This window comes from Equus przewalskii, chromosome 32, assembly GCF_037783145.1.
Source record: "Equus przewalskii isolate Varuska chromosome 32, EquPr2, whole genome shotgun sequence".
Taxonomy (NCBI): Eukaryota; Metazoa; Chordata; class Mammalia; order Perissodactyla; family Equidae; genus Equus; species Equus przewalskii.
Genome location: NC_091862.1, coordinates 15,501,787 through 15,517,014, shown reverse-complemented (window position 1 = coordinate 15,517,014; position 15,228 = coordinate 15,501,787). Strand labels below are relative to the sequence as shown.

The window sequence follows — 15,228 nt, the reverse complement described above, 5'->3', positions numbered from 1 at the left end:
AGCTTGGGCCTGGCAAATTCTCCACTTCACTTGTCAGCTCCTACCGCCTGAACGCTGCTTTTCTTTTTACCCCTTTGTTAGTCATTTTCACTCTCCTGTGTTTGCAATTCTCAGTAGAATTCCGGACACCACCCACACTTTTTCAGTAGGTCATTTCTACTTGTCGTTTGCTTTCCTGCTTATAGCAAAATCTGATTTCCTTTTTGGAAGCTTTACTGTATTTCAGAACGGAATTTCTCAGCCTTGGCACCTTTGACCTTTGGGGCTGGCTAGTCCTTTGTTGTGGGCACTGTAGGATGTTTAGAAGCATCTCTGGCTTCTACTTAATAGACACCAATAGAACCCTTTCTCTCCCCAATTTGTGACAACGAAAGATGTCTCCAGACATTGCCAAATGTCCTTGGGGGGCAAAATCGCCCCCAGTTGAAAACCACTCTTTTAGAAGAATATTCCACTGTTGGGTTCCCAGAAATTCCAAATGAATATTTAGATGTTATTTAGCCTTGAAATTTGAGGACACGTGTAGCAGGTGTTTTTTGAAATAGCGATTTGCACAACGACAGAAAGTTGTGACATTTTCAGATTTCAGTTTAGAATTTTGAGACAAAAATCTTTTTCTTACTTTTAGATGTTTTGTAACTGGCTGATGATCCAGGTGAGAATTGATTACGTACAGAGAGGACATGACATGATCGATTTCTATGTCATCTCCTAACTTAAAGACAAATTGATAGAAGCTCACCACCGTTCATCTAGACTGCTCTTTTGTTCACTTTAGGGCACGAGTAAGGTTATATTTCCTCCACTGGAGGGTTTCTTAGTCCAGCGGCCCTGTGGGAGCTGTGGGGACGCAATCTGATGCCCGAAAGGACCAGAGATGTGCTCCATAACTCCCTGACGCCCCCTTCTGATCTCATCATTCTGCTCGGTTCTGAATTCTCCAATATACTAAACCAGACGTTTACCCAGGAGCTTCAGCAGACTTCCACTGACGTTTCATTGTCCAAAATTATGTTATACGGTCACCCCTGGCTACAAGGGCATCTGGGAGAGGGAGCACAGAGATTATAGCTTTCCCAGCTTCTATAGTATATTAATTTCCTAGGATGGCCATCACACAGTGCCACTAACTAAGTGGCTTAAACAACAGAAATGTATTGTCTGACAGTTCTGGAGGCTGGAAGTCCACAGTCACGGTGTCAGCAGGGCTGGTTTCTTCCGAGAGCAGTGAGGGAGAATCTGTTCCATACCTCTCACCGAGCTTCTGATAGCCTCAGACAGTTCTTGGCTTATGGATGGCATTCTCTCCGTGTCTTCACATCATTTTCCTTCTATTTGTGTGTGTCTCTTTGTCTAAATTGCCCTGTTTTATAAGGACACCAGCCAGATTGGATTGGGGTCCACCCTAATGACCTCATTTTAACTTGATTGTCTCTGTAAAGAGTCTATTTCCAAATAAAGTCACATTCTGAGGTACTAAGGGACTTCAACATGTCTCTTTTTGGTGGAGCCAATTCAACCCATAACAAAAGTTGACACCCACAAAGGGGAGGAGGGCTAGTCAGTCAATAGTGCTGACCACACATACTGACAAGAAGGAAGGAGAATTTGATTGATGTTATATTCCTGGTTCCTGATAACTTACTTCATATATTTCCTAAGTGAACATGATAGCTTGCATAATCATAAAAGAGTTGTTTATGCCCAAAAGGCACTGGTTCTTAAGGGACCCAAGTGGTTCTTTGTTCAGTTTATAGCTCTCGTGCTTCCATTTGGTTTAATCTTAGGGAAGAAATGCCTCTCTGGCAAAATCGACAAGTACTTGTCCTTGGGAAATGAATTAATTCTTTTTAGGGCACTATGACTTCATTTCCAAAAACCAAGCTGCTTGTTTTTGAAGTATAGTTTACTTCGGTGCCGTTTTTGTTAAAAAAAAAAATTGAGGTCTGTATTCTTTATCACAACCTGCTCGCCATTCCCTACATCTCTAGTGTTGAAATCCCTGATACATTTTGTCTCACAGAATATCGGGGACATATTAACAGATGATGTTGAAGAAAAGAGGAAAAGAAAAGCTTATTGATTCTTTAGACTTCTTGGTGTGAAAAACACAGCACAACTTTACAGTTTTGGCAGGATGCATATGTTCACCCGAGCACCAGCATTTGATGTCCTGAGAATGAGTCAGATTGGAATGTTAATTTATTTGAATAATTTATGTAAATTTGGCTCTGAAAAAACTTGGTGGTACCATATGCACTGAGATCTAAATAACCTTAGGAAGCTAAGTCTTGTGATGTGTGCAATATGGGGAGTTGCTCAGCTGTTCGCTCCTCTCTGGACACCAGAATCTTGTGAGGGCGACTGGGTAGATTCTGTACGTCCAGCCGTCTGCATAAGGGCGGCTCTAAAAGTTGTGCTCTGCTGAGCCTTCAGGTTCCTTGGAACACTTTCAGGTCCACACAGGGTGAGGATGCGGGAGGGACCCACCCTCCTTTGATTCAAGCACATTTTCCCCATATTTGTCCTTCACAGAAAGACTTCTAGTTGAAAACAGTTTCTACAGACTGAAAATAGTTTGAGAAACATGACATAGGACAATTCCTGGAAGGAGTCCTTTAACTCTCACGACAAAAGCTTAGGATTGACTCAACCCACATACTGGAAATAGTAATACTGGTGATAAAAATGGATGCAATGTGGGGCCAGCCCCGTGGCTGAGTGGCTAAGTTCATGTGCTCCACTTTGGCAGCCCAGGGTTTCACCAGTTCAGATCCTGGGCACGGACCTAGCCTGGCTCATCAAGCCATGCTGTGGTGGCATCCCACATAGAAGAACTAGAATGATGTACAACTAGGATATACATTTATGTACTGGGGCTTTGGGGAGAAGAAAAGAGGGAGATTGGCAACAGATGTTAGCGCAGAGCCAGTCTTCAAAAAAAAAAAAGAAGGCAAGAACCATGTTAAAAAAAATGGATGCAACATGCTGAACTTCAACTGGGTATGAAACATCATGCTACTCAAATTGTTTGAAGTAGCTCATGTAATCATCATGGCAGAGTCTGTAAGTTTCAGAGAGGTTAATTACTTGCTTCAGCTAACATGCTGGCAAGTGATAGACTGGGGAACTTGAAACCAGGACTCTCTGAGTCCAAAGTCCCTGTCCCATGGTCTGGTCTACATCAGGACGTCTGCTTCTTCCTTCAGGGTCATTATCACTCCCTTAGTCTAGCTTCCTGCCATTGCTCGTGGTGTCATCTTCAAAATGAAGTCTTTACTGATTAATTTCCATGGAAGACTTTGCTTCCTTCTGGTAAGCTCTGCAGCAGGCTGACTGTGGCTAAGTGATCGCGTAATTCTCCATCTCTCCAGCTGAGGTTTCCTGCGTCTGTTTTCTCTTTGGTTTCATTCTCTTTGCTAGGTCAACAGGTGGATAGAACTGTTGAAGGCTCTTCAGGTAGAAAGACGCCCTTCCTATTTGGAGTCCAAGGTGAAACCACATCTCCCGCTGCACAGAAGCGTGTGTCGTACTTTGTATCTTAGAATATCATTAAACAGCCCCGCAGGGGGCAGTATCTCGGGGAAGTTGGTTGATGGCCCCTGTTTTGTAGGTTGCTTTGTATTGTGCCAAGGTTAAAATCAGATCCATTATTAGTTAGTAAGTACTAAGGGAAGGAAACATGAAATGAGCGTTCTCAGAGACTCATATTCTATAGTGAAATTTGAAATTTCCTTAGGAAATACCATTCCTTGGATGTGCTGCTGAGCAGCTTGTCATCAAATATCTGATTTCAAGTGGCCAGAGGAAAATAGATTGAATTGAATTATAGGCCTGGGACCTTGAGAGCCACGGACACACAGATTAGAGAGTTTAGAGAGCAAGTAGTCTAACTTTCTGATTGTAGCATTTCAGGCTACCTCGTAACATTCTCAGCAAATGGTTGGCCAACTTCTGGCCATCTCCAGAGACTGAGAAGCCATTATTTGACATGGATTGATGCTTAAAATATAAGATAGAAACAAGGATACAGGGACTGGCCTGGTGGCATAGGGGTTAAGTTCATGCGCTCTGCTTCAGTGACGCAACCCTGGGTTTGCTGGTTTGGATCCTGGGCACAGACCTACACACTGCTCATCAAGCCATGCTGTGGCAGCATCCCACATAGAAGAATTAGAAGGACTTATAACTAGGATATACAACTATGTACTGGGGCTTTGGGGAAGAAAAAAAAAAAGAGAAAGATTGGCAACAGACGTTAGCTCAGGGCCAATCTTCCTCACCCAAAAAAGCATACCTTAAAAAAAAAAAAGGAAAAAACCCAAAAAACCCCAAAGATGCAAAAGTGCATATATAATACTGTCTCAACTATATTTTAGCAATGCATACAAATAAATTATTTAAAAATATTAATCGTTGTTGCCTCTGGGTGGTGGGATAATGGGGATTAGTTTTTGCTTATTTATACTTTTTTTCATTTTTAATGAATCTTTTACAATGGGCACGTATTACTTTGAAATTGTGGGGACCAGGGGAAAGCCTTCCTTACACTGCAGTGGAATTCCTCCTGTGATTTTTACCTGTTGGTCCTCGACTTGAGCTCTGTGGGCAACTCAGAACAACTTCTGTGCTTCTTCCATATAACAGCCTTTCCAAATATTTGAAGACAGCTTGAATGTCTTCTTGCCTTTAAGCATGGTTGTTTATAGAGAGGCAAGCAGAATTTTTTTTTTTAGACTGAGACTGTAAATCTGAAACCATCAAGATATTTCCATTTCTGTGAAAATGGTACTATGCAAATATCTATTACATTTTTCCTTTTCTCTTCTAAAACAAACCATAAAAATGACAAATTTACCCCCTCAAACTTGGTGTTTTTATTGAATTCAATATTTTATGAAAACTCGATTTGGTAGAATCAGTTTGAGTATTCTCAAAGTGTACCTGAGGTCTTTGGTAAACTTACATCTTGGTTTAAGAGAAGCCAAGTTCTGGGGGTTGTGAAGAGTCTTGGGGTCTTTATTGGAGAAGCAGTGATTTTATGCCATAGAAGAGGAGGGGGTAATCAGAGTCTCCTGCCTTCTTGTGCGTCGCCATTGACCCTATTTAGAGTCACCACGTTAAAGGAATTTTGACCTTTCAAATGCTAAAGTGATAACATTACGGGATAACTATTCGGCACAGGGGCAGAACCACTGAAGTTGAGTGCATGAGTACCCAATATTCAATAGAAAATTGACAAAAAGCTTGAAAAAATATCTTTATGCTCTTGAATTCCTGATCAAGCCTGAAGGTTGCTTATAAAGATGAACTCACTGTATAATCTTTAATCCACTGTGTGTGGTGGGAGAGTTCCTCTGGCCAATGACACTTTTATAGGTTTTTAAGGTATTTTCTGTCTGAGCTCTTTCCTACTAAGCTTTGAAACTCCTAAATTAATGGCTGTTTTAGGGATAAGTAAATATCATCTGTAATAATTATTGAGCAACCCGTTTAAGGAATTACATAAAAATTAAAAATACCAATTGAAAGTGCTTTATTAGAAAGCAAATACAGATTTATTTCAAGCAGAGGCAAATACATCTACCGATTACCTGTTTTTATTTAATTTTTACAAAGAATCTGGAAGTTGGTGTTATAAATAGTCATGTTGCTTGGGCTGAGCACTAAATTTTAACACTTTGTTGCATCTCAAACAAAGCTTATCCTTGTTCTGTTGCTTTGTTTCCAGATGGTCTCCCAGCTTGAAGCCCAAATATCGGAGCTTGTTGAACAGTTGGGAAATGAGTCTGGGTTTCACCAGAAAGCTCTACAGAGAGCCGAGAAAGCCGAAGACAAGCTGGAAGCTCTTCAGGGTCAGCTGACACATTTGGAGGGAGAGCTGATTTCTGGAGATGTTTTGAGAGACAACTTGACGTTTGAGAAACAAAAAGTAATAACCTGAGGACACGTCCATGGGTGGAAGTGTCTGTTGCAGTATAAAATTTTACCTGAAAACGTTCTAATTGTATGGTACTTTGGTAGATTGGTTAAGTTTTGAGTCCTAAGTAAATTTCAAAGCATGGTAGATATTTTTTGGGGTCTCTTCCTATTCTTTGAAGCTTCCTTAATTGAAATTAATTCAATTAAATTCAATTAAACTCAACAGGTATTTATTGAACACCTATTATATATGAGTCCCTGAAGGTTTGGAAACTGAAGTATGAATAGCATATAGTTCTTGATCTTAAAAGGCCCATAATTCAATAAAGAAGACAGACATTCAAATAATTTGCTGTACTGTAAGACTATAAGTGTTATGAGAGATGTATTGATTAATAAAGTGCTATAGGAGCAGTGAAAGGAAGGATAACTTCTGGATAAGGGGAGGATTTTACAGGGAAGGAAATCATTAAGTTCATCTTTGAAGGATAAGATTTTAGTGAAGAGAAGGGGCAGACTGTAGGGAAAATTGCGCAAAAGCTCGCAAGTACATAACATTACCTTCAGAGACTGCAGAATGATTATTCTCATATGGCTTGAATGTGACATTCTTGGTGGGGCTATGGCAGGAAAGAAGACTGGAATGGCTTGGAATTATGAAGATTGAGTATTCTTTATTCTGTAGAATATGAGATATAATAAGCGATTTTTACACACCACGATGTTTTAGAAAGATAATGTGACGTCATCGTGGAGCTGAGATTGCAGTATGGAGAGACTCAGAAATGACAATGGCAATTACCCAGAAGATTAGAAGGGGTCCACAGTTATGATTTGACCATGGGAAGATCATCCATGACCTCCGAGAGGCAGATTCAGTAGAGTGGCGGAGAAGAGAAGCCAGTTTGCATTGGGCTGAACAGCCACTAGTAAGGGAAGAGTTAGTAGACTACTAGGAAGTCTGGTGACCAAAGAGAAAAGAGGCAGAAGCAGAAGCTGTGAAAAACAGGATCAAAGAAAGGTTTTATTGAACAGATTGGGAAGGTACGTATCTGTGAAGCATGGGAGTCCGTAGGGGAAGGGAAAGAGAGACAAATGTGTCAACAGCACAGGTGCAGAATTTGGCTTGCCAAATACTCTTAGGTTGAAAAGTGTGTACTCTGGAAACTCATTCATTTTCATTCTTCTGTACTCAAACAAAATTGAGGAAGCATCATGCCTACGTTGAGGGTTGGATATGCAAAGATGCACAAGAAGCATCTGTGGGAAATCCTAGTCCAGTGGATGAGACAGAGGAATCAGGACACAATTAGTACAATTAGTGCTATGATAGAGGTAGGTATAACATTTGACAGGAACTTAGATAAAGGAGTAATTACTTCTTTCTTGTTTCTGTGTGTGAGGAAATGAGCCATCTTCACACCAGAGGTGACATTCGCGAGGGGCTTTGAAGAATGCATAGGAATTTGTGAGGCAGAAGAGGTGGGGAAGAGATTCAGGGTAGAGGGAACAGCAGGAAGGACCAAGGAATGGAAGTGTGACAGGACTGCTTAGAAGAGGAATGAGGCACAGGGGGACTGGAAATGGTGCTTGGTGAGGCCAGAGGCATGAGGTGGCTCTGGAGGCAGGTGGGAAAAATCGAGATAGAACAGGCTAATTACTCAAAGCTTTATTCTGTAGGCAATGGGAAGCCATAGAAGGTTTTTGAGGAAAAGAAAGTTTTCTCTGGAGGCCGACTGGCTCTGAGCATCTAGAGACTAAACGTTGGGAGTCCCGTGGGGGATTCTTAGTCCAGATTGGAAGATAATAAGGGTCTGGACCAAGCATTGGTTTTGTGAATGAAGGTAAGGGGTTGAATTGAGAAATTTGGGAGAGTGAAGGGAATTTTTCTATCAGATAGCTGAAAAAGATGCGTTGGTTGAAATTTTGAGTTTGAAAGGAAATACTGCACCTGAGCATGAGATGTTAAATTGGAGGAACTATGCCTGCTGGACCTTGTTCCATCTAGATAGATGTTCCATGAACACCTTGCACTAAACATATTCAAAATGGAAATGATTACCTGTCCCCAAATTTACCCCTTCCTGCCTCAGTGATGACAAGATAATTTGCCTCCAGTTGTTCAACCCAAAACCCAAGAGTGATCCTCAATGCTTCCCTCTTTTAAATCATTCCTAAGCACTGTAGATTCCATCTCCTTAATATGCCTCAGATGCCACCCCCATTTCTGTATTTAGTAACAGTGCTTCAGTTCAGAGCACTATGATAATTTGCATGGACTACAGAAATAACCTTCTAGCTGATTCTCCCACTGCTGCCAGGGAGGTCTTAATAAAATGCATGTCTAATTTTATCTTTTTCCATCTTAAAACTGGTCAGGGGCTCTCTACGACCCTCAGCATCAGCTACAGATTCCTTCTTTCCAGGGCTGAGCATTCTGTGACCCAGCCAGTTTCCCTCTCCAGGCTCCCCCTCGCCTGAGATCTCTCCAGCCAATGGTGGCAAACTCACTCAGAGGCCTCCTGGGACCAGCAGGGCCCTGGTAGGGTGTGTGGTGAGTGATGCCTGGGTCAAAAATATTCATATTCAAATTTGTAAAAAGCTGGCCAGTTGCCTGGCCAAAGGAAAGAGAGCTCCCTTAGCATCTCATACTGCGCATTGCTGTACTCTCTGAGAAAATGTTCTCTTTACCTCCTTCACCTTGTAATAACTGACCCTTGAGGACTCAGCTCCAGAATCAGTGCCTCTGGAAGTCTTCCCTAAGAGACTTAGTTCTCCTTCATGCAACATGTGCCTGTGTCTGCCATGCCACTTATATCCCTTATTCATTGATTTTTTAATTCATCTTCTCCAAACCACTTCACACTGCTTGAGCCCAGGGGAAATCTTTTCCCTGGGTTTCTCCAGGGCTTAGGGAGGAGTCAATAAACATTATTTAAATTATAGGAGAAATGTATCAAAGGCATGAATTTTAGATAGACTGGTGTCTCTTCCCTCCCTTCATTGTAATGACTCATTAATTTTGATTGAGATTGTGCCAAAATAGTTCTCAGTTATGAAAGTAAATTATGTAAACTGATTCTGTCCATGGTGAATTTTTCATATATAACTGCCTATGAAAGGCATGTCTTCATAGGGATCCTAAGCATGTAAAATTGCAAAGCAAAGTTATACAGAATTTAGATTTAAATATAGGTCATTGAGGTTTACACAAAATAGTATAGAATATATTCATGCTATCCAGGTGCCCCTTCCCCACAAAAAAGAATATATACATTCTAAACTGTGATTCAAATGAACGAAATATACAGTAATCCTTCCAGCAACCTTGACTTTCTGACATTGCCAAGATCCTTAAAATAGGCGCTTCCATTGTGGTGTCTTGACTTAATCTTGTCTTAATTCCGTCCTGCCTGTTGTAGATCCTTCTATGCTAAGTAGACGGGCCACATGTAGAAATAGAAAAAGAGGCTTTTGTACCTTGTGTGAAAGATCCCAACTCTATTTCATTTAAAATAAAAACAATAGCAGTTATTTCACTTTTGTTCACACAGGTTAGAAATGGAAAATTCCAAGTGGAGAGCAGACACAACATTAAGTGACAAAATGATGATCAGAGACAAAAGCACCTTATTGTCTTGTAGCACAGTAAAATAAGTGATATTTGTAATGACTGTGACTTATAAAGAAGAGATTCAATTTTATGTAATGCTATTTAGCAAAATTAGAAAATATACACTTAGAAATAATTTCATCCTGATGACTAAAATATAGATAGTTCTGGGCTTTTAAGCTGGCATGCTTCAGTCATCAGGAAATTATACTTATTTAAACATATAATTGCCTGAAAATGCCAGATGGGTGAGGAGTTATTGCAATGAGAACATTTCAAAGATAAAACACAAATCATGAAATTATGGTATAGAAATCTTGTTGATTGATTTACTCATCCAGCAAGCACTTAGTAAGCGTTATTCTATGCCTGGGCATGGCCAGATAAGCCACGGAAAGCAAGTGGAGGAAGATTCTAGAACAGTTTTGTAAGTGTAACCTGTTAAAATATGAACCTTGACTTCCTTGATATGGCTGTATTTTAGAATGTTGTTCCTTTAACTTAGATACATTAAGAACTCTTCAAGACATTTTCTAAAGCATTTTAACTTAGAAAACCAAAACATTGTCCAAGTTTATATGGAGATCATTAATTTTGGAGTGATCCGTAGAAGCCAAGAAGAGTAAAGTGGTAACTGATTAAGTCATCATTTTCCACCTTTGAAGCCAAGGGCCAAAGTAGGTGGAAAAAATCGCCCCAAAAAGGTACATGGATGAGTGGATCTCTGGAGCTATATTGGCGTGGAAGGAGCGTGGTGGAAGTGGCATGTAGCCAAAGCAGAAATATACAGATGTAGAGCATGCCAAATTTGTGACATGACAGGGTTAAAAAGAGTGCAGTATAATATTAGATTGAACGTCAAGGTCACTAACCAGGAAAGTCAAGAGAATTTGGAGAAGGAGCAGGGCGTGGAACTGGCAGGCTGGTTCAGAAGGTCATCACCAGACATTGGTGTCAGGTGCCAGGCTCCATACCGGGTTTAGTGCGAACTCCCAGTAAGCTTGGGAGAAAGAGAAGGACTCTGTATGATCATCTGTTTACTTTACTCTTGTGCCCCTTTTTTCATTTTTGTTCTTGGGTTTAGTATCTTAAATTTCTGGATCAGCTCTCAGAGAAGATGAAACTGGACCAGATGGCTGCTGAACTTGGCTCTGACATGCGTCTGGATGTAGTTTTAGCTCGCGCAGAGCAGCTGGTCCGCCTCGAGAGCAACGCAGTCCTTGAAACCAAGACTATCGCCCACAATTTACAGAGAAAGGTAGGGGAGATTAAAACTTGCGAGTGTTGAAAGAAGACATTTCTGAGAAATTTAAATATTGAAAGATAATTAGCCCCCACTGTATTTAGCAAGGTGGCTAGAAAACATATTATAAGAATATACTTAGAGTCTGAGTCTCTATTTCAAGTCTGAAGGGCTGGAAGTGCATTACCTAAGGTTGTGTTTGATTATGAATAACAAAGACCCAAACTAACAATAGTTTAAACAAGCAAAAGTGTTTCGTTTTTTCTTTTCTCACATAAATTTCTGGAGGTGGGCAGCTTAGGGTGAGCATGGCAGCTCTGCTCTGTAAAGTTTTCAAGGAACCAGGCTCATTTCAGCTCATTATTCTCCCATCCCTAGGGTGGTCTTTGTCCTCATGGTCCAAAATGGTGCCTAGAACCATTATATCTGTGTTCCAGGCAGTAGGTTGCAGAAGAAAGGGATGAAGAAGGGGGATGCAGAAGAGCATCCGTGAGCTGTCCGTTGAGGAAGGCTCCTGGAATTTGCTATGTGAACATGTGTTTAGATTCCGTGGCCAAAATACATTCTGATGGCTAAACCTAGTTGCAAAGGAGGCTTGAAACTGTAGCCTTCACTCTGGCCAGCCATTTCCCTGGCTGAAAAATTCACTGTTTCTATTACTAGGGGAGAAAAGGAAAATGGGAACATGTAGCAGGCTGTGCCTTTATAAACTCTATTGCGCTATAAAGTAGAAAGAGGAGAAGAGCTTACTTTTTCCTCGCTCAAAGGAAGAGTTAGAAACAGTTTAGACTAAATGAATGAATGGATGAAAATATAATTATTAGTTATATAATTATTAGTATTGGGAAAGAAAGAGGAAAACACAGATGTGTTCTTATAATAGTTCCTAAGAGAAAATTCTATGGTAGAATTATAGTGTGCAGGCTGTGTAATGGTTCACATCTGGGTTCCCAATTTGGCTCCACCAAGCTGTGTGACCTTGGGCAAATTGCATACCTCTCTGTCTCTGTTTCCTCATATTTAAGATGGGGATAATACCTACCTCAAGAGATTATTAATTTTTAATAAATAACATTTTTGAACTCTTGGCACATAAAAGATGTTCTATTCACATTTGACCTCTTCTCCATTTACCGTATCTTTGGGAATATTTTATAAAAGAAAGCAGACAACCCCATTACCATTGGAGACATCAAATTGAGCCACAATTCTTTCTGAAGTTCTCGTCAGATAATTGATTTTTTCTCCATGTTGAACACCATTCCATCTTAAGCATTGTGTCATTATTAAAATTACCAGTGTACAGAACTTACCAGTGTACATTTACAATAGAGTGGAATTTGACATGGAGAAGCTCAAAGAAGGGAGTTTATTAGAAAAATATTAAAAGAGCCTCTTAAAAATGGATCTGGGTATGGACATTGCTGTCACTGTTAAGCAAGGTACTTAAGCCCTCATTTCGGTAAGTCTGTCACACCTCCGAACACTTTATAAATGCAAAGAGTATAATTAGGGAAAATGTGACAGTCTTCAGGGCTTCTGTAATTGTACACAATTCCAATCCCCAATGTTTGTGACAGATGAAAGGTTTCTGTACTTAATATTCCACTCACTAATTGTGACATGTGAAACCCAGGAAGAATTTTTTCCTTGTTAGAGTCCATAATGTTTTGCTAAAACTCACTATAATTTCCTTCATCAAGTTTGATCGTCAATGATAAGTGCTGTTTGAAAACCTTGTTCTCTGCTTGGGTGGTGGATGGTATAGGCCGTCCTATAATAAAGACACCAGTGAACTAGACCCTTCTTGAAGTCCCTTCGATTTCTAAGATTTTAAACATATAAACAAAGCTTTCTTAAAAATCTCTTTGGTATAGCTTACTTTAAAAAGATATCCACTCTCACACTTGGTGCCTCTCAGTCTGGTTCTAAAGGACTGAAATTAGTCAGTCTAGGTTTTCAGTAATAATTTGCACCCTGTCTTCCTTCAGAAAAGACCGGTGCAAGCATAGTTGCCTTGGGCTGTTAAAGAGGATTTTGTCTCTCTGTCTTATTATATTCTTCTCTTGATAAGCCCATTTCAGTAGTTTGAAAAGTAATTTTACATTTTTATCACGCTGCACAAATTGTTGGAGGGAATCAGATGTTGAAAGCCTGCTGCTTTGTGCATTTTCGGTGGCTCTTTTGTCTCATACTTTGCAGCTACAAAATTAATTCTTGGAAAAATAGGAATGAAAAATGCAATCAGGAAAAGGAATCCAATAACCTTTTCTGATGCTTTCCAAATTAGTCTTATTGAAGTCTAGATAAAGATCAGCATTATCTGAGTAATTCATTTATATTTACTGACTGTTCAATTATTATTAGAAAAAAATCCCTGTTTGTATCAAACCAGCTAAAGACTCAGAAAGAAAGACTGGAGAGCAAAGAATTGCACATGAACCTGCTCCGGCAGAAAATAGCCCAGCTGGAGAAAGAGAGGCAGGTGCGGACGGCCCTGGCCGCGGAGAGGGACGAGGCCAATGTGACCATAAGGAAGTTACAGAAGAAGGTGGAGAGGCTGCAGAAAGAGCTGAGCGTGTGTCAAGAACTGAACACTCAGCTTAAAGCCAAGCTGGCTGACACCAGTGAGCTCAAGGCAAGTCCTCAGCTTTACTTCCTTGCTGCTTTTTGCTCATTACCATGAAAGTGTATGCAAAAGAGTGACAGCTTTATGATGGACACACCAGAAAAAAAAAAGATGAACCCTTCCTTCGATTTTCTTGAGTTGTGGGAGGAATGCAAAAATTACACAAATCTGCGTATTAGATCAATTTAGAGTCCCTTTGATATTTGAAACGAAGTCACAGTTGCTGAAGAGTCAGGCAGGTAACTGTTTAACATGCTCTGGAGGGGGCATTACACCAACTAGAGAAGTGGACAGCGGACTGGGGCAATGTGCTTCCTGGGTTTATACACTGGAATACTACTCAGCCATGAAAAAGACAAAAGTGTGCCGTTTGCAACAACAGGGATGGACCTTGAGGGTACTATGCTAAGTGAAACAACTCAGGCAGAAAAAGACAAATACTGTATGATTTCACTCGTGTGGAAGATAAGCAAACACACACACACATAGATAAGGAGAACAGATTGGTGGTTACCAGAAGGGAAGGGAATCGGGGGTAAGGAAAAGGGGTAAAGGGACACATATGTCTGGTGATGGATAAAAACTAGACTGTTGGTGGTGAACACGATGCAGTCTATACAGAAACTGGAATATAATAATGTACACCTGAAATTTACACAATGCTATAAGCCCATATGCAATAAAAAATTAAAAGCTTAAAAGAATTTAATCAAAATATGTAAGTGTCACGTATGTGTGCCACTGGCGATAATATGTAACTTCATATGCACATATCGTCCCTGGCAGATATGCATACTGTGAATACGGATGATGATAATGTCCTGGCTCTTTGCCGACGAGCGCTCTGAACCAGACCTTTGGAATGTTTCCAGAGCTGGAAACAGACCACTAGGGAAAAAGAACCTGGAATTAAGCCACCCCTTGAATATGTGTAGTGGGGACGAGATGTGTAGTGGGCGAAACTGTAGTGGGCACGAATATGCGTAGTGGGGGAAATTTTAGGAAATATTTCTCACTGTATTTTCCCTTCTGAGTCATTAGCTCTTTCGCCTCTAAAGTCCTTCTGCCATCAGGACCAGGCCACTAAGTTGAGGGTTATTTCCCTAGAGAAGGGGAGGGCAGACATGGCTCAGGGGAGGGGACGTATTTGAACACAAAGAAGGGGGAAGCAAGGGAAACCATCTGATGGACTACCACGGGTGGGGAGAAAATATCAAGGTGAGTACCCTTGACCCCCCTCACACTTTGAGACTGACCTGTGGGGCTGGGGTGTGGTGCGGTGGGGGTGGAATCCCTGAAGTCAGCATGCTGCTGCTCTCGCCCTGGCTGGCAGCGTCTGCGGGAGGTGCTGAGCAGAGAGCTAGCTTGCATCCCGGTTCCCTGGAGCCTGAACTTCCATTTGCACTCGTGGCGGATATGGAAGATAGCTCAAGATGCATGCTGGACAGCTCACTGTAGGCGCAGGTAGGGTGGTCTCCTCAAGTGAGGGACAAAGTGATCCTGAATGAGAGGCTTTGGCCAGATCACCTAAGCTGCGATCCAGTGGCAGTTCCAGCCAAGCCTTGAATTACCCAAGGCCAATGAGCAGGTCTTGACGTTGATCAGCAAACCTTCACAAATTCACCAGTCAGATATCAGATACAGGAAAGATTCGGGCCAGTGTGTGGGCCAGAATCACCTCTGCTAACATCCCACGGATTTTCATCCACCTAGACACTATCTCAGGAAGAAGGAGGGGAGAGAAGCATCCCAGAAAGATTGAGCAGTGCAGGAATGAAAAGACATTTTAAGCCAGAGGAAATATGATTAGTTAGAAAATAC

General features: G+C 41.0%; 1 protein-coding gene across 1 annotated transcript in view; it reads left to right on the top strand.

Annotated features, from left to right (window-relative positions):
- Positions 1–15,228, top strand: part of CCDC170 (coiled-coil domain containing 170) — a 90,396-nt gene that overhangs the window by 59,687 nt on the left and 15,481 nt on the right. The window contains exons 7-9 of the mRNA XM_070603327.1: positions 5,732–5,932; positions 10,620–10,793; positions 13,174–13,416. Coding sequence (XP_070459428.1) covers positions 5,732–5,932; positions 10,620–10,793; positions 13,174–13,416 — 618 coding nt within the window. The remainder of the gene's footprint in view (positions 1–5,731; positions 5,933–10,619; positions 10,794–13,173; positions 13,417–15,228) is intronic.